We start from the raw sequence: 20,139 nt of genomic DNA on the forward strand, positions 1-20,139 counted from the left end.
TGTCAGCACATATTTTTGAGTGGATTGTTTGGAGAAAGAAATAATCAACATGCAGTTTGGAAAAACTGCTGAAATAGCACCAAACAATCTGAATAAGCTGCAATTGCTTTAGATAGCAAACCTCACCTTCAGACCCCCAAAAATCACCAATATCACCCATGGTGGAGCTTCCTTGATTCAGGATAGTTTCTCTGCATGATTCAGAAGGCACAAAGCAGCCACAACACTGCTGACAGAAGTTTCCCAGTGGTAGAAAAACACACCTTTGACAAACTTCACAGCAGGTTAGGGACAACGGCCTGGGTGGCTGGCAGCCATGTCGAAGATAATTGTGTCTGTCTTTCAATGAGGTGGCCTGGAGGAAGCCAGTGTCTCTTAACCTTTGTTCCGCATCTTTAACATGAGGAACGCAATGGGGTTGTGGCAAGGACACTCACTGAAAAGAGACTGCAAGGAACCGTGCCAATTTAATTCATCTTTGAAATGCAGCTGAGGCCGAACCTTAGATAAGATTCCAGGACACCTACCGAAGATCCCTTTATAGAGGTTAGTTAACCCCCTGACATACTTTAAGCATAGATACAGGGCGGTCAAAAAACTTCAGCAAATTTCTAAAATCAGAAGCGCAGGGGTCACTCTAATGGGAAGGCCACAGCTTGTGCTGCAGAGACCCTGTTCTCCATGTTTGGGGGAGGGGAAGCTTACTCTACACATGCTCAGAGGCATTTTTCAAAATGACTTCTCCAGGGCTGAGGGCTGGTGTTCAACCTATGTGTGTTCAGAAGCTGAAATTAAGGGCTGCTAAAGATGGGGGGAAGGAAAGTCCCCCTCCCTAATTTTATGCTTGGTTCTTATAACCCTCAAGCACATTCATTATTGCAAAAAAAGAACGCAGGAGAGGTCATTTTAATGAACCAGGAGAGACCCATTGGGTTAGACTCCTTAGGCCATGGGTTCTCAACAAGGGGGGAATTCCGGGGGGGGTAGGGTTGGGGGGAATTGGGACCACTATTCAGCAAAATGTGATGTCCTGTAGATGATGTACAATCTGTAAAATTGTAGTTTGTTTCTCTTTGAGTTAGACTATCTTGGGAAGGCCTTGACCTGGATGGCCCAGGCTAGCCTGGTCTCGTCAGATCTCCGAAGCAGGGTCAGCCCTGGTTAGTATTTGGATGGGAGACCACCACGGAATAGCAGGGTTGCTGTGCAGAGGAAGGCGCTGGCAAACCACCTCTGTTAGTCTCTTGCCATGAAAACCCCAAAAAGGGGGTCGCCATAAGTCGGCTGCGACTTGAAGGCACTTTACACATACACAACTGCCCCACAACTGTGGTTGGTTTTTTTTTGCCCTGACCTGGATGGCCCAGGCTAGCCATCTCATCAGATCTCAGAAGCTAAGCAGGGTCAGCCCTGGTTAGTATTTGGATGGGAGACCACCAAGGAATACCAGGGTGGCTGTGCAGAGGAAGGCGCTGGCAAGCCTCCTCTGTTCGTCTCTTGCCATGAAAACCCCAAAAAGGGGTCGCCATAAGTCGGCTGCGACTTGAAGGCACTTTACACAGGCCGTTTATTCATGGAAGGTTTGGCGTTGGATTTGCCACTCTTTAGATGCACTTTCCCCCATCCAGATTCTCAAAACCCAACAATAAGCCCCCCTGCAGAGTTTTGAGAACTCAGATGGAGAAAATGTGCATCTAGAGAGTGGCAGATCCAAGGCAAAACCTTCCATGAATAAATGGCCACACACATCTCGGGAAGGGGGGGCATTATATTCTGAGCAATGGTGAAAGGGGGGAATAGGACAAAAAAGGTTGAGAGAGAACCACTGCCTTAGGCTTTGGTTGGGGGAAGCAGGGGGGAGGCTGGGGTCCGAGATCAGCCCCCTGCCCCCCCCCCGCAAGAAACCTGGCTTACCTTGTGCTGCTTCCACATGGCCCCCAGGGGCTTCACCTCGTGCTTGGCGTGCTTGCCCTCCTCCAGGCACTGGTAGCAGACGGGGCTCCGGCAGGTGGCACAGTACATGCTGTAGTTCTCCAGCTCGTGGTCGGCGCAGGTGGGGGGCTTGCGGGCGGGCCCCGGCCCCTTGCCCCCGGGGCCCCCCTGCGGGCCGGGGGGCGGCGCCAGGCGGTGCTTGGCGAAGGGCCCCCGCGAGGGGTGGCACTTGACCTGGCAGGCGGCGCAGTAGAGGACCTCGCACTGCTCGCAGCGGACGGCGGCCGCCTCGGGGGGGCTGCGGTCGCACAGCTGGCAGCGGGCGGCGGGCGGCGGCGGGGGGGCGGCGGCGGCGGCCCGGCCCTGCTGGTAGCGCTGCACGATGGCCTCCAGCAGCCGGTTGCGCGGGAAGCCCCGCAGGCCGCGGGGGTCCAGGGAGGCGCTGCGGTGGCACTGCGGGCAGGTCAGCGAGGAGCTGGCGCCGCCGCCCCGGGGGGCCCCCGCGGGGGCGGCCGGGGGCGGCGGGGCCAGCGGCAGGACGCGCACGCCGTTGGGGGACTTAAGGCTGGGGGTGTAGGAGCCGTAGCCGCTGTCCGCCTCGCTGTGCAGGCTCAGCTTGTCGGCGTGGTCCGCGACCCCGCCGCCCGCGCCGCCGGCCCCGCCGTCGCAGTCGAGGGGGGCCGCCCCGGGGCCCGGGGCCCGCGGGGGGAGCAGGTGCTGCTCGCTCTCGGGCGTCTGCACGGCGATGGTGCGGGCGCAGGGCAGGCAGACGTTGTGTGAGCAGGGCAGGATCAGGGGCTCCCGGAACAGCGAGCCGCACACGGGGCATTTCAGCTCCTCTTCCATGGCCTTTGTGCGTCCGAAGGGCTGGGGGGGGGGAGGGAGGGGGGAGGGAGGGACCGATCACCCCCGACGCGGCGGAGGGGAACCGAACTCGCGGCTGGCCGGGCCGGCGCCCTTCCCCTTCATCGCCGCCGCCTCTGCAGCTGGGAAGATGCCGCGAGCCGCTGCGGGGCCTGGTTTCAGCACCGCGGACAGCTCCTCCGGAGGGGACCCTCTGCGGCTGGGTAGATGCTGGGAGCAAGCTGGGCGGCGGGGTCTGGCTTCAGCACCGCGGACAGCTCCTCCGGAGGGGACCCTCTGCGGCTGGGTAGATGCTGGGAGCAAGCTGGGCGGCGGGGCCTGGCTTCAGCACCGCGGACAGCTCCTCCGGAGGGGACCCTCTGCGGCTGGGAGCCAGCTGGGCGGCGGGGCCTGGCTTCAGCACCGCGGACAGCTCCTCCGGAGGGGACGCCTCTGCGGCTGGGTAGATGCTGGGAGCAAGCTGGGCTGCGGGGTCTGGCTTCAGCACCGCGGACAGCTCCTCCGGAGGGGACCCTCTGCGGCTGGGTAGATGCTGGGAGCAAGCTGGGCGGCGGGGCCTGGCTTCAGCACCGCGGACAGCTCCTCCGGAGGGGACCCTCTGCGGCTGGGAGCCAGCTGGGCGGCGGGGCCTGGCTTCAGCACCGCGGACAGCTCCTCCGGAGGGGACGCCTCTGCGGCTGGGTAGATGCTGGGAGCAAGCTGGGCTGCGGGGTCTGGCTTCAGCACCGCGGACAGCTCCTCCGGAGGGGACCCTCTGCGGCTGGGTAGATGCTGGGAGCAAGCTGGGCGGCGGGGCCTGGCTTCAGCACCGCGGACAGCTCCTCCGGAGGGGACCCTCTGCGGCTGGGAGCCAGCTGGGCGGCGGGGCCTGGCTTCAGCACCGCGGACAGCTCCTCCGGCGGGGACGCCTCTGCGGCTGGGAAGATGCGCTCCTCGCTGGGCGGCGGGGCCCGGCTTCAGCACCGCGGACAGCTCCTCCGGCGCGCTTCAGCCCCGGCATGGAGGCGGACAGCTCCCCGCGCCCCGGGTCCCCCCAGCCCTGCTGGGCTCGGCCGGCTCTCCTGGCGGTGCGGCTGCCCCGGTTCCGCACTCGTGGCTGGGGCGGGGGGGGGAGCCCCCCGGAGGGCGGGGGGGGGGTGTCTTTCCCAGCCTCTGCGGCTGCTGCCGCAGCGGGACTGACCTTGCCCAGCCGCAGCCGGAGGGATGGAAGACGGCTATTGTTTATTGCGAAGGAATTTCCCTTGCCCTTGGTGGGGGGCGGCCGGCGTAGTAGCCCCGCTTGCTCGGATGGTCGTTGCATAGAGTAAAGGAGGGCGAGGAGGAAAGCCAACCGTGAAAGGGGGCGGGAGCAGCTTCTCCCCCCAGCAAATAGGTGCTCGCTCGCTATGTGACTGAGCGGAGAGAAAGGGCTTCATTTAAAGGGAGACGTCTTCATATGTTAAAAATCCATTATTTATAGGCAGGATTCGGCATGCTGGGGGTTGCTTTATTTCGAATAGCTTTCTTCCCCCCACACCCCAGAGGGAAGAAGGGGTTGTTCGAAAGGAAGACGCTTGAAAGGAGAGGCCAAACCCCCAAACATGTTTTCGTCTCCCCGTGGCTTATGAAGCAAAAGGACAAATTCAAACCACAAAATGTCAGACACGGTTATCTGGAAGAAGAGGGGGGGGGAATTGGTGGTGTTATTATAGGCTGCACACAGGCTGAATCATGACCGGATGGTGGTTTTTCATGCAGTATGCAAGGAGGATGTGGGAAGAAGTGGCAATAGTCTATGCACCACATCATCACAAGCAACCCAATCCACATTTGCTTAAAAAAATAAATTATAGCTGACAGCTGAGCGTTTTCTAAGTTGGAAAGAACCAACATTACAAGAAAGCGACTACCAGGGGGAAACCTCCATCTGTTTTTTCCCCCCTTTGCTCTACATATGTTAAAAATGGTTGGGGTGGGGGGAGGACGGTTAGGAAAGAGATTATGAAGAGCCACTATTTTACGACTTTGTACAGATTGCAGTGATTTTGCCATTCAGGCACTGTGCCGTGCAGTGGTGTATCCATAAACAGGTAGAATTGTGTCCGTTTGTGATAAAAACGGCAAACTTGGTACATACAAAGGCTGTTCTGTGAAACTCTAAACTACATAGGGAGGTATCTCGAATATTCTCAAAATTCAAAACGATGGCCACTTTGTAACTAGTTATTAATAATGCAGTACCTCGGATTCCATGAGTCCAGCTTGCACTGAGAACAGCACTAGTCAGGCAGTAAATTGGCAGTAATTATTAATCAGTTCCCATTTTCCTTGAGATGAAACAGATAGCGTTACCTAACAGAATGTTATGGGATTTTGGGGAGGGTTCATGTAACTCTCTAAAATGGTAAGGTTTTAAAAATAATATTTCAGGTACTGTAGAATTAGTATTAAAGTGTTTGTTTTTTGAGTTTTTTTAAATTGGTCTTAGAAAACCCAAGATAGTTAATATTGAGACAGCTCATATTTATGCTTTGGCATTGTCGACAGTCTCAATATATCTTACTTCATTCTGGGTTTATCATAAGAGCCAGCAGCCAACTAACAACAAACCGTGACTAAATTAACCAGTGCATCTGAAGATCCTGGAAGTAAAAATCCTAGCAGTTTCAGCTGGGAATTATGTGATGTGCCAGGAAGCGGATGCTGCACATGTACAATGCCCAGTAACAGGCTAATGGGCAGCTGTTGGCACTGGGTACAACTTTTTTGTGGATAACTTGCTAAAATGTGTTGCCCCTAACATACTGCCAACCACACTACAACTTGATAGATCTTATGAAGGTGAAGAATTGAAATTATGACCAAACCTTAATATGCCATTTTGTCATGTTTACAATCAATTCACAGTGCGTTCCTAAGGAGAGTTACTCCCGTCTAAGCCCATGCATTTCAATCTTAAGAACACTTTCCTGGGAGTAAACCCCACTGACTAGAGCTGAATAGGAGGGGCACTTTTACACCTGCCGAATAATGCACTTTCAATGCACTTTCAATGCACTTTAATGACTGTTTGCAAGCAGATCTTGCCATTTCACACAGTAAAATCCAGCTTCAAAGTGCATTGAAAGTGCATTATTCGGCATGTGTAAAAGTGCCCCTAGTCTCTCTGTCTGTAAAATGGTAAGTATTAGCCACTAATGCTTCAGCTTGCATTAGCTCCTTAAAACCAAATAGAGACGTTCAGCCTTGGAGTGAAGTCAGCAGTGAAGTCAGCAGGCACCTATGTTGCCAGCCCCCCTTTCATCTGCACACCCTCCCAGCCTGAATGGATGTACTGCCAGTGTAATACTGTGAGCAAGCCCCATGAGGCACACACAGAACATGGGGGGGGGGGCAACTGCCATATTTTGTGTCTCGCAGAGAACCCAGCAGTGGTGAACACAGCAGAGGATCTTGGGACAACGACAGCACCAAATGCTTTCAAGGAAACGTTTTTTGGGAGAAATCAGGGAGTGCCAACAGGAAGACTGCAATTAAGCCACACCAAGTGAGAAGACAAAGATGCCTCTTCCTGTATTGCCTTTTACATGATATGAAATCAATGACCTTTAACACAATTCCAACATTAAGTCTCCTGGGACAGTCCAGTTCCAATCTTCCCATTGTCCCCAAAGCTCCCACTGAATACATGACACACCTCCATCTCCTGTTTTGTAATCCTGAATTACAATTCAACCAAAAACTTTCCTTCCTGTTACCCTTCCTGGTGTTATTTAGTCAGTCTGATCCTGGATACCAGCTGAGCTGCAACAGAGACTCCCAACACACACTGGGACCCTCCTTCCATCTGACATCTTTGCACAACAGGAAAGTAATCTTTGCTCTCCCGCTTGATCTGTCCCCCCACAGTTATTTTCCAAACCACTATTGCCCATTTTCCACACACATACACCTTTAGCTCAAAGAGTAACTCCTGTTGTAAATGGGAGTAGCTCTGCTGAATATTTTGTTGTTGTTTCTATATTAATTGGGATAAGGACTGTATCTGTGCTTTGGTTTAGTACCACTAGTATTTGCTTAGGATAAGTTCCCCCCCCCCACACACACACACACTATTGTACCAAATCACTCAATAACCTCTATATTCCTTGTAAATTAGGGTCTCTGTCATCCTTTTCCTACTGAAGACTTGCTGCTCACAATCACCTCTTTAGGTGGTGTAGTGGTTAATAGTGGTGGTTTGGAGCGGTGGACTCTAATCTGGAGAACCAGGTTTGATTCCCCACTCCTCCACATGAATGGTGGATGCTAATCTGGTGAATTGGGTTGGTTTTCCCACTCCTCCACGTGAAGCCAGCTGGGTGACCTTGGGCTAGTCACAGCTCTCTTAGAGCTCTCTCAGCCCCATCTACCTCACAGGGTGTCTGTTGTGGGGAGGGGAAGGGAAGGTGATTGTAAGCCAGTTTGATTCTTCCTTAGGTGGTAGATAAAGTTGGCAAATAAAAACCAACTACTACTACTACTTCTTCTCCTCCTCCTCCTCCTCCTCCTCCTCATCCACCACCACCACCACCACCACCCCGGTTTTCTGTGCCCTGCACAAACACACAAGCTAATTCCCCATGTTAATCTGAATGTATGTTCCTGTGCTTTTGGAGGTGTGGTAACTCCTACGCAGCATGGCATTCTCAACTCATGGTTTTCCTTCACCTTCCTGGTCCACCAGCATGGCACGGAAAGGAGGTGGGGATTCTCCATCATCTAAGATTCAAAGCATCTTGTGATGCTAGGCAAGCATTTATGCACATATGCTGAGATTTTTTTTAAAAAAATGTGCATCACTGTGCTCTACGGAGTTTCAGAAGCAGCTTGTTGCATGGTGTACGGTGCAGTCTGAATAGAGATCTGAACCCTCTCCCCAAGAATATGCAGAACAAACACTTGGGATCCTAACCAAGTCTTACAATTCATTCTGAGTACTTGTATGGCCAGAGCTGGCTCCCCTGAAATATTTTTTAGATAGCACTCTAACAAGCACATTCAGACAGCAGCTGCCTACACAATTGACTGAGCACTCTTAGTTTAACTTAACCCATGTAAGTGAATAGAAGCTGCAGGAGATCCAGTTCGTGCTTGATTTCTGTTCATCTTTACAGAAATTGCAGCTTAGTGAATCTGTAGAACTCTGTTCTAAATTAGTGTTTCCCAGCCTGTGGGCCTAACCCAGAATTGGGTCACACGAAGCCTGTGAAAGTGATTTCCAGGCTTTTACAGTTTTATTGATTTGTGTGTGTGTGTGTGTGTGTTTTTTAAGTGGGTCACCCTACCAAGTCAATTTGGACTTGTTGGTCACCATACCAAAAAGGCTGGGAATCCCTGCTCTACAAAATTTAAATAGCTTTCCTGAGCTGAAGGAGGTTCTGATCCAGCATTGATTCCACCTTCCTGAATACTCTTCTTAAACTGGAAGCGTGGAGTCACTATAGTATAGAGCCATTAGGATTACACTAGTTTTACAACTGGCTCATTATGATTACATATAATCATAGAATTATAGAAACATAGAGTTGGAAGGGACCTCCAGGGTCATCTAGTCCAACCCCTGCACAATGCAGGAAATTCACAACTGCCTTCCCCCCACACCTCCAGTGACCCCTGCTCCATGTCCAGAAGATGGATATATAGCAGGGGTCACTGGGGGTGTGGGGGGGAGGTAGTTGTGAATTTCCTGCATTGTGCAGGGGGTTGGACTAGATGACCCTGGAGGTCCCTTCCAACTCTATGTTTCTATGATTATATAACCATAATGAGCCAGTTGTGTAACTACTTTTATTCAGTACCAGGGATAGAGGAAATGAGGATGTTCAGAAAATATGTTGGAAACTATTTACAAGTAATACACAGATTTTGCTGGGCTTGTCAAGTTATAACATTTCAGTTGTCAACCCTTGGTTTATTGCTGAGGTGAACATTGGCTTTCTCTCACCCTCAGGATTCTCACAGTGTAAATGTGAGCTCCTCCCAGAAATAAAAAATCACTAGCCAGTTTCACTCAGAAATTGAACCCAGAGACAGCTATAGTCTCTTCCTAAAGCGTTCACTGCTCTAGCCTACCTTTTCACAAAAGGTAGACTCTGCTAAGGTCTTCTGAGAAAGTATCCGCCTACCCCTCTTGGAACACAAACCCTGTCAAAACAGACTCTGTGACAGGGTCCTCTCAGTCTCTCCTGCTGAAGTCTCCAACCCTAACTGAGCTGACAGTATAACACCTTTTTCTTTCTCATTCCCCCCTCCCATCTGGCTTCCTCAGCCCTGATTGGCTAATATCGGTTACACACACACACACACACACCCCAGATAGGCATACAAGGGACTGGGGACTGATAAGAAATAGCAGGATCTTTGCCTATCCCTCAAAGGGGGATGCTTTGACTTCATAAAAGGGGCAGACTTTTCTGTTTACTTGCTGTTCTGCCCTCTGAAGCTGTTCCCTTTAGACCACTGGTTCCCAACCGGGGGTCCGTGGACCCCCAGGGGTCCGCGAGAACTAAATTAAGGTCCGCGAAACAAAGTTATAAACCCATAATAAATTAATCTTTTCAATTAAAAGTTTTCTATTATAAAAAAACATATTCAAATATTATTCTAAGTTTAATGTTTAACTAACAGTTATGATTAAAGTTTATTTTCAAATTCTCGGAATTTTTATTTTGAACCTTGGGGTCCCTGCACCGAACAAAAAAGTCCTAGTGGTCCCTGGTCAAAAAAAGGTTGGGAACCACTGCTTTAGACAAAGGGGCAAACATTTTGCTTGCACACACTGGCAGACAGACAAGCTGTGCTGCAGATGGGGCAGGGGGGATACAGCAAAAGCTCGTCTTCTCCCAGGCAATAGCCAGATGGGGCAAATATTTTTCTTGCATATTCTTGTATACAGGTAGACATAATTGCACAACAGGGATGGATGCATGCAAATGATATTTTTCCACCCCACAGAAAGGGGGAAATAGTATATACAACAAAACAGGATTCTTCAAACTCCCTGCTTCTTGTTAAGAGAAACTTCACATTTTTGTGTGTTTTTACAATTCATAGAATCATAGAGTTGGAAGGGACCACCAGGGTCATCTAGTCCAGCCCCCTGCACAATGCAGGAAACTCACAACTACCTCCCCCCCAACACACACCCAGTGACCAGAAGATGGCCAAAATGCCTTCCCTCTCATCATCTGCCTAAGGTCACAGAATCAGCATTGCTGACAGATGGCCATCTAGCCTCTGCTTAAAAACCTCCAGGGAAGGAGAGCTTACCACCTCCCGAGGAAGCCTGTTCCACTGAGGAACCGCTCTGTTAGAAAATTCTTCCTAATGTCTAGGCGGAAACTCTTTTGATTAATTTCAACCCATTGGTTCTGGTCCTACCCTCTGGGGCAATTGATGTAACATATGTGAATGTTGTTAACATGGGATAGAAATCAAAAGGGAGTTATTTTCAGATCAAACCTACATTACAGCAAAAGTGGATTTTATATTAAAATTACAAACAAGGAAACCGAAAACTGATTTAAGCTTTCCAAACTTTGCCTGTATCCTGTGGCCAATCTGGGCTTTTCTCAGAGTGCTTTTCTAGTTTATGACCCTGGAAACAGAACATATAGCGTAATAAATATATTTAGAAGAAACCCAATCTCTCATGCTGTCACAATTCCCCCCTCCCTATATTTTATGTTGCTGTTTCTCATTGGAGGCTCTTTCTAGAGATTTTAAAGGTCAGTGCTATACATTTAGGGCCTTGGCAGAATGACAGCGAAGCTTCAGCGGGGTGGAGCAACATAGCATGACTCACTCCCTTGCATATATTACTGGCTGGCTTCACTCTCAAGGGCTTTTTTGTTTTCAGCTGCATTCTCACTTGGCAAAATGGGTCAGTGACGGGAGTGCCATGACCAACTGTGGAACCAGAATCCCCCCCCCTTTTGGTGCATGGATGCACAATTATCACGCCGTTTGAAATGCAGAGGGGAAGGACTGCAATTCTGCCGTCACGTTTAAAGCTCCAGAGGGCCGAAGAGAAGCTAATGAAGCCAAAGAGGAAGAATGGCCTCAGAAAATGGATTGCCTGAAAAAAAATACCGCCTGTAATCCCCAGAGAGGTGGCTCTCATACCATTCCTGTAATACTGAAGAACTTCAAAGTAACCTTCTGGCAACTAAATTATTTTAACAGTCAATCTAAGAGTGTAATCCTAAACAGAGTTACACCCTTCTAAGTCTTCTGAAGTCAGTGGTCTTGGAAAGGTATAACTGTTTAGGGATTGCACTTTTAGCGACCCACTTCATGGATGGCTTGCGTAAGCTAAAGTCCTTTAAGAAACTGTCGCCAGTGAAAGATACCAGACTCCTTCCTACTTGTCCATCCCATAGATTAATGGAAGGCCATTTTTTTGATTTCTCATTAACGGCTGAGTTAATTAATCACACCCAGTCAACTACCTTTTACTTAAGGGGCAATCGAGAGACTCAGGGCTGAGGAAAGATTTAAAAGGCAGAACTCCCGGATTCCAGTTTGACTCTGTCTATTACCCCATGCTGGATCTCAAATGAGATGGATCCAAGTCTCCAAAGAGCTCAATGTTTGAGAGCAAAGGAGAAATTAATATTTGTTAAAGCAACATTTTAAGGTGAGAATATTCAGTACCTTCACAACCCTAATCATTATAATCTCACATCTTGCTGCCTAACATCTTTGAAAAAGCTGAAAAGTTTCTAGGAGATCTTTCTAGAATCTAGGTAATTCATTCATTCTAGAGACTGTGAGTTGAGTCCTATGTTCTGTGAGTGGCGCTGCAGTCATGGGATTCAACTTTTCTACCTCCTGTGTCCTGTTGTAGTCCCCCGCCAAATGTTCCCCTGCCGTGGTTCAGTGAGGCCCAGTGAACAATTCTGGGCATGATGTGGGGCTGTGCAGGGGGAGAGGGAATCAGTGGACATTTGACACCCTCCCTCCACTGGCAGAGGAGGAGGGTGCCCTTGTGCCAGAGGAAACAGACCACAGAACACAACCCAATGTGGCATAAAAGTTGTTCAGGGTAGCCAAACGTCTTTCTCCCAACTAGTGGTCTCTCACCCAACCCCTCCACATAATTCCTGACTGCTGCCTTCAACATAATAATTTCCCTGTGTGTGTGTGTTGCCGTCAAGTCACAACTGAGTTATGGTGACCCCGTAGGGTTTTCAAAGCAAGAGACGTTCAGAGTTGGTTTGCCATTGCCTGCCTCTATGTCACAACCCTGGAATTCCTTGGAGGTAAGCCATCCAAATACTTGCCAGGGTTGAGGCTGAAAGTGTGTGACGGGCCCGAGGTCACCCAGCGAGTTTCCATGGCAGAGTAGGGATTCAAACCTGGGCTTCCCAGATCCTAGCCCGACACCTTAACTACTACACCATGCTAGCTCTCAGTTTGCCTACCAGACTTAAAACCAGCCTCGCCATCTTCTTGGGTCACCATCCCTGTGCAAACTGCAAGGGATGGTATCACTCTCCTTACAATAACCTGGATGTCTCTGTCTCCTGTTTTTGATCTGCTATCTTGCCTGGTTGCCTGTCTTCTAGCAGCCAGGGCTTTGATCCTGAACCTCTGTGCCTTGCGCAGTGCCTCTCTATTCTTAGACTGCTGCCACCAGATGAAACCATTGACACATACACACACACACACACCCAAGACAAGGAAGCTAGAGAAAGAACAATAAGAAAGAAATGAAGAGAGAGAACTGCCACTGAAGCAAAAGATCAAGCATACACTGTGTAATGTTTCTTACTCATGAGGCCACAAGAGAATGACCTCAGAAACTCAGCTGTCTTTGTGTTGTTTCCTTGTACCTCTTTTCTGTGCCTTTTAGCATCTCTTTTTGTGCTCATCCTTACCCACAGCAATCTCTTTTGTTGTCTCTATCCCTTTTTTAACTGATCAATTTCTGCTCATCTTTGACAGGGCTTTTTACTGGGCTGGCTGAACTTTCTATGATTTTTGAGGTTTCCCTCCTCCTCCGTGCCATCCTTCAATCCCAGGCTTTGTGAGGCAACATTTGTGAAAATCTTGTTTACTGTTTGGATTTTTCTTTCCATACTAAAATGGATGGCAAACGTAAATTCTTCATTACTGCAATTTGAACCGTATCCGAAACTCTACGCAGGCCTCTTGACGGCATGGCGCAAGTTCATTTGAGAAGACGATGAGCAAAACACCGTCGTTGAGTACTTCACACAATCTGTTAATAGAATATGGACGAGTGGCCTTTTGCACGATCAGTTGTCATTAATGTGAAGCCATTAGCATAGATCCATTACCAAAGATTACTCTTTCTTATTGCATCAGTCCATCAGAGAAAACATTAGGCAAGGACAAGAGGAGAAAGATGGTTCTTGTTTGTGATAATGGCTTCTCACACCCACAAGTAGTTAGAAGCTAGGGCCAGTGACTGAGAAACAGAGACCTGAATTCTGGACCATTTCTGGGATTCTGAGCGTTGTGGCTCTTCCTGGTCATAATTTCCTGTAATGGGATACTTCAGCCCTGTGACATTATAATCGAGTCAGGACTGCTGCTAGAGATCTAATTTTTTTTTGCTCTCATTAACAACATTCTTTCTTTTTTAAAAAAACTTTTCAGGCTTAGCTTGGCCCTTTGGTGGTCCTCAAAACGTTATGTGAAGACATCCCTATCGAGTCTCCATCCATGGATTGGTCTCAGTAACTCTTTGCTGTTCTGTCTTATGCAAGCCAGGCTGATCTCTGTCACACTGAACAACAGAGGAGGCAGAAAAGAGACAATACTCTCAAACGTGCCCCTACATGTGCCCATGTGGAAACTCCATTCTTCCCTTCTTGCAGTCCCCTCCCTTGCATGGGTGTGATCATTTGCTGGCCAGACATGGGCTTTCTCAGGGGTAGCCCCTTTTCTCTGGAACAGCCTCCTAGAGGGTGTGAAGAAGGCTGTCACCAGCGTGGCGTAATGGTTAAGAGCAGTGGTTTGGAGCGGTGGACTCTAATCTGAAGAACCGGGTTCGATCCCCCACTCCTCCACATGAGAGGCGGACTCTAATCTGGTGAACCAGGTTGATTTCCCCACCCCTCCACATGAAGCCAGCTGGGTGACCTTGGGCTAGTCACAGTTCTCTTAGAGCTCCCTCAGCCCCACCTACCTCACAAGGTGTCTGTTGTGGAGAGAGGAAGGGAAGGTGATTGTAAGCAGTTTGATTCTTCCTTGAGTGGTAGAGAAAGTTGGCAAATAAAAACCAACTCTTCTTCTTCTCTTTCTAGAAAGTTGAGTCATTCAGAAGAATGTTAGGGCTGGCTGAGAAATGGTTTAAGGCTATGCACATGGTAAACTGTGAAGTTTGAGCTTTATTTACATACATACATACATACATACATACATATGCCCATTTTGGGTCCCAACTATATTGGGAGAAAGGTAAGCTTAGAAATATTTTATATGTAAGTATATGAATATGTGACGAATGGAGAATTTATTACACTGAGTAATGAAAAAATGTCCAATGCATTGAGACAATGCTTTTTTCTAAGGGCAAAAGCATTCCCTAAGAGGCAAACCTCAAGCAGAGCCCTGCTTTTTAACAGGTCAACATATAGAACTCTTGTCCTTGAAGTAAAGGACAAGAATATACGGAACTCTTGTCCTTGCTGAAACTTGTCAGGCACTTTTTCAGTAAAGTCCCATCCAGCGTTCTTTTTTTTTGCCTTCCTTGCAATTTTTGGTGCTGACCAGTTTTTCTTCTTTCCTTTCATTGTGAATTGATAAATGGGCCTGGCCTGCACAACACGCGTGGTGTTACTGCGCTGCTCTGACTGTAATTGCCAAACCTTGCTTTGTATTCTCATCAGGGCCTATGACATGTGCGGTGTCTGGTGCACATCAAAGTGTCCAGAGATGTAGCAGCAGTGCAGGCGTCTGCCGAAAAAGGTGGTGGAGGGGGAGGCAGCCATGTTGGCAATTGGAAAAATGCTAGTTTTGACCTCAGGATCTAGAACAATTGTATGTTGAATGTGTATAGTTTGCTCCCCCTTTGAAGAAATCATAATTTGTGTAATAGTGCAATTTGAGACCAAATCCTATGAGGAAAGGTTGAAGGAGCTGGGTATGTTTAGCCTGAAAAGGAGAAGACTGAGAGGGGATATGATAACCATGTTCAAGTACTTGAAGGGCTGTCATATAGAGGATGGTGCTGAGTTGTTTTCTGTTGCCCCAGAAGATCAGACCAGAACCAATGGGTTAAAATTAAATCAGAAGAGTTTCCATCTAGACATTAGGAAGAATTTTCTAACAGTTAGAGCAGTTCCTCAGTGGAATCGGCTTCCTCGGGAGGTGGTAAGCTCTCCTTCCCTGGAGGTTTTTAAGCAGAGGCTAGATGGCCATCTGCCAGCAATGCTGATTCGATGAACTTGGGCAGTTTATAGGAGGGGGGGGAATCTTGGCCATCTTCTGGTCACTGGGTGTGTGGGGGGGAGCTAGTTGTGAGTTTCCTGCATTGTGCAGGGGGTTGGACTAGATGACCCTGGTGGTCCCTTCCAACTCTATGATTCTTCTATGAATTTGCACATTGTATATGATTAGTGGAGCATCCTGCCATTAGGAAATGCTGTTTAGTGTATGGAATACTGACTGTCAGCCACTTGAAGGGTCTTGGGTTTATGGGGGGGGGGAGTTTAAAGCAAAGAATGCTTGGCATTTCCCTTTCACAAGCTCCACTGAACTGATTAGAGTTGTACAAGTGCACAGCTGGGGATTGTATACATTTGCATTAGTGAGAGGCACATCCTGATAAATATGTAACAGCAGTAATTCCTTTAAAAAAATTTTTTTTTAGTAATTTAATATTTCCTTGGGTTCAGAGTGTTTGGTAGAGGGACACCTTCCTTACATTGCTTTTTTTACAGAGTTCCCATAACATCTGCTACCCTTGCGTGGGGTGAAGAATGCAGCTGACTCAAATTTAGTTGTTACAGGGGAACTAAGGAATTAGCCTCTCTGTTATTTCATTGTGACCAGAAGTCTCAATCAATTTCTGCATTCAAAGATAATCTGGTCACCCTATTGTCATCAGGTGCATTGGTTAAACATGCAGAAATGGATTTTGGGTTGAATATTGAAGTTCCAGCACATCCAAAATTGGCTCTGCTTTTGACTGCTCAACGGCATGTTCATATTAAACTAGGGAATCCTCATTAGTGCCATAATTTCATGGAGAATTGGGTATTTTTAATATCAAACCATCAGCATTCTTGAGATACAGCATGCCAAACCATGCCTGTATTCTCTCACCAGATCCCATGACAGAGCACAAATATGTGTGTATGAATATACTGAAGTGTCAATGCAGCTTGAAGACTACAAATCCCATGAAGCATTGTTCCCACAAGAAAAGCTATACATCCATAAAGACATCTGGGACCTTTATAGGGTTGCCAGGTCCCTCTTTGCCACCGGCGGGAAGTTTTTGGGGTGGAGCATGAGGAGGGAGGGGTTTGGGGAAGGGAGGGACTTCAATGCCATAGAGTCCAATTGCCAAAGCAGCCATTTTCTCCAAGTGAACTGATTTCTATTGGCTGGAGATCAGTTGTAATAGCGGGAGATCTGTCACCACCTGGAGGTTGACAACCTTAGACCCTTAACAATACAATACTGAAAGAACAAGAGTGTAAACAGAATGGACAAAACAAGCAAATTGATTTCCAGCACATAAACTGTGTAGTGGAAACAGAGTAGCATTAAGATTTGGGACATCCAAGCTCAACTATCCACTCAGCCATGGAAGCTCACCGGGTGACCTTGGGCCAGGCACTCTCTTTCAGCCTGACCTACCTTATATTGTTGTTGTTGTGAGGATAAAATGGAGGAGAAGAGAGTGACGTTGAAAGCTTTGCTTTGGGTTCCCATTGGGGAGGAAAGTGCGACATAAATATCTAAACAAAGAAAAACATCCCCAGCTGACATATGCGGTCATATATAGTCAAAACTGCCCTAACCTGGATGGTCCAGGCTAGCCTGATCTCATCATATCTTGGAAGCTAAGCAGGCAGGGTTGCCAGGTCCCTCTTCGCCACCAGTGGGAGGCTTTGGGGGCGGAGCCTGAGGAGGACAGGGCTTGAGGAGGGGAGGGACTTTGATGCCATAGAGACCAATTGCCAAAGTGGCCATTTTCTCCAGGGGAACTGATCTCTATCAGCTGGAGATCAGTTGTAATAGGAGGAGAGCCCCAGCTGCTACCTGGAGGTCGGCTACCCTATAAGAAGGGTTGGCTCTGGTTAGTATTTGGACAGAAGACCACCAAAGAAATCCAGGGTTGCTACACAGAGCAATGACAAACCACCTATGCTTGTCTCTTGCCTTGAAAATCCTATGAGGTTGCCATAAATTGGCAGCGACTTGTCAGCACTTTCCACCACAGTCAGCACTATAGATCAAAAAAGGAGGCCTGAGATATTTCCCTCTAGTTCTGTTCATAAGAAGAGATAGAAACTGTGGCCACTACTCAAGCAAAATAAAGTGGTCAGGAAATCTCCACTTTCAAAATACTTCATTGTTTTGTCTCTCATGTGTGACAAGGCTCAGTCTGGTCCTCTGATTTCTGTTCCCCCAAGATCGGGGGTCCCCAACCTTCTTGAGCTGTGGGCACATTGGGATTTCTGACATGGCATGGTGGGCACAGCAACAAAACGGCTGCTACAGAATGGCTGCTGCAAGAGGTGGAGTAGGGTTGCCAGGTCCCTCTTCACCACCGGCGGGAGGTTTTTGGGGCAGAGCCTGAGGAGGGCGGGGTTTGGGGAGGGGAGGACTTCGATGCCATAGAGTCCAATTGGCAAAGTGGTCATTTTCTCCAGGTGAACTGATCTCTGTCGGCTGGAGATAAGTTGTAATAGCAGGAGATCTTCAGCTGGTACCTGGAGGTTGCCAACCCTAGGTGGAGCCAGCCACAAAATGCTTGCCCAGCTTAACTTCAGTAATACAGTGCAGATCTCTGTGCTGTGATGGCAGCTGCAGCCAAAGCAACATTTAGGAGGAGAAGGAGAGTTGGTTTTTATATCCAGATTTTCTCTACCTTTAAGGAGTCTCAAACTGGCTTACAATCACCTTCCCTTCCTGTCCCCACAACAAACACCTTGTGAGCTGGTGGGACTGAGAGAGTTCAGAGAGAACTGTGACTAGCCCAAGGTCACCCAGCAGGCTTCATGTGTAAGAATGGGGAAACCAACCTGGTTCACCAGATTGGAGTCCGCTGCTCATGTGGAGGAGTGGGGTATCAAATCCGGTTCTCCAGATAGGAGCCCACCACTCTTAACCACTACACCACACTGGCTCTGTACAGACAATAAAATCTCCACTAGCCAATCAGAATCTTTGCTGGAGAAAAGCCCTACCTGTCCCCGACCACTTCCTAAAAACACTTGGCCGGCACCAGAAAAGGTGTTGGCGGTTGCCATGGCATCCACAGGCATCATGTTGGGGACCCCTGCCCAAGATACTGCTAAGAGGGAGGAATTACAAAGCATTCTAGCTGGGACATAAATATGTTAGCCCACAATCTTCACAGCCTGGGAAATCAGGTGACACCAGATGGCCAACTGGGTGCAACTGAGTGATATAAAGCTCCAAGAGCATCGATCTTCCCTCACTCTGAACACCCTGTGGCAGAAGAAGACCCTTTCCTCCGCAAGGCCTGCCTGCAGCCTCCAGTCATCCATCTGCCACTCTTGGCCTGTGATCCTGACACTAAAATATTCCCTAAAATTCAGACTTTCTCAGCTGATATCTTCTGCTGATATCTTGAATTCTTCCTCTGAGCATATGGCCCCTTTAAAAACATTCCCTTTATTTATATTTATGTTGGCCAGGGATACGAGGGAATGAAAAATCTGCTGAGGGGAACAGATAAGCGATTTAATTGCCACCGGATATCATTCTACCAAAAATTGTGTTGGCTGGCAAGCTGCCCACAAATCCCTCAAACCTCCCTAGATATATAATTTTACTGAATGGGAAATGTCTCCTAAGAGAGAAGAGGTGTGGTTTACATCTAGGAAATCCTGCCTGTGCAAGAGGGGAGATTAGATTAATCCTGAAGTCTTCTCCAGCTCTATGAGAGGATCGTGTTGTTTTTTTATTTCAGTAGAATAACTTGCATTTCACAGAGACAGCAAAGACTATCAAAACAGTCCTGACAGGTTATGCTATGGGCAACCCATTCCTGAAGGAGGGCGGAGCCTCATAGGTGACCCCCACGCTGGCATCCGTGCCACTTGTGCTGTGCAAACTGGCATGGACGTGGCAAGGGGTGGCTTAAGCCGGCCCCCTTGTATGCCGGCGGTGTTTTTCTGGCGTATCTCCCCACACCAGCATCCAGGGGGAGTTCCCAGGGGCGGAGCTGCCTTTAGGAAGGGTTCCTAACACCTTTTGGGCTGAAGAAGCGCCATTTTGCAGGCGTCAAGATACACCTGCAAAACCATGGCACAGTAGGGTTGCCAACCTCCAGGCAATAGCAGAAGATCTCCTGCTATTACAACTGATCTCCAGCTGATAGAGAGCAGTTCTCCTACTGAGAACGGCATCTTGATTTGCGGGTTATTTCCTCCCATCATCCGGGTAGGCAGGACTAAGATCTTTTGACTTCCGGTCTTCCCTTGGTGGGAAATAGCCTGCAAAATCTCCGTTCCGTCCTGCCTCAGAAGGGTTTGCAGGTCATAAGCGCAGCTCTGTGCTTACTTGGAGTAGTTCTTCTTTACCGATCGTGATTCAGCTCCTTTTGTGGGTGTTATTGTGCCTTCGAGTTACCCTATGTCTGGTATTGTCCCTCCTATCTGTTTTTTTCCTGCGTGATGGGTGTTTAGTGTGGGCTTTTGATCCACGGAGTCCTTCCTCCGGAGAATCAAAGTGGCGGACGCAGTCACCGAAAGGGAGGACGACCTCCTCTCGGTCAGTGACTACCAAGTAGGTTTGGTGCAGTCCGTTGCAAAGGAGCCCAATGCTTCCAATGCCTGCAATTGCGGTGTTTTAGGAAGTAAGGAGCAGCAAAGCTCCGTTCAGGCCACAGAAGACATCCCAAGGGAAAAAAGGTGTGAAAGACCGCACCGGTCAAGAAAGCCGCGCCGACCCTTCAGGGGGTTAAAAAGAGCAAACGGGGCCACAGAATAGCCACAACTCAGAGAGCCGGGAAAAGAAACCCCACCTTCTTGGAGTCGCCGGACATCGCAGAAAGCGTTGACTCCCAGGCGGTCTCGGCGGCGGCTGGTTCGTCCGTCCCATCGGGAGCGGGTAACATCCCTCCCTCTGCGGGTGGCCATTTTACCT

The 20,139-nt window shown here is 48.8% G+C and overlaps 1 protein-coding gene across 8 annotated transcripts in view; it reads right to left on the reverse strand.

Annotated features, from left to right (window-relative positions):
• TRIM67 (tripartite motif containing 67) overlaps positions 1 to 2,778 on the reverse strand; it is a 50,156-nt gene extending 47,378 nt beyond the window's left edge. For all 8 annotated transcript variants that reach the window (XM_056852776.1, XM_056852774.1, XM_056852775.1 and 5 more), the window contains exon 1: positions 1,915 to 2,778. In XM_056852776.1, coding sequence (XP_056708754.1) covers positions 1,915 to 2,778 — 864 coding nt within the window. The remainder of the gene's footprint in view (positions 1 to 1,914) is intronic.
• Positions 2,779 to 20,139: the final 17,361 nt, after the last annotated feature.

This window comes from Euleptes europaea, chromosome 7 (genome assembly GCF_029931775.1).
Source record: "Euleptes europaea isolate rEulEur1 chromosome 7, rEulEur1.hap1, whole genome shotgun sequence".
Lineage (NCBI taxonomy): Eukaryota > Metazoa > Chordata > Lepidosauria > Squamata > Sphaerodactylidae > Euleptes > Euleptes europaea.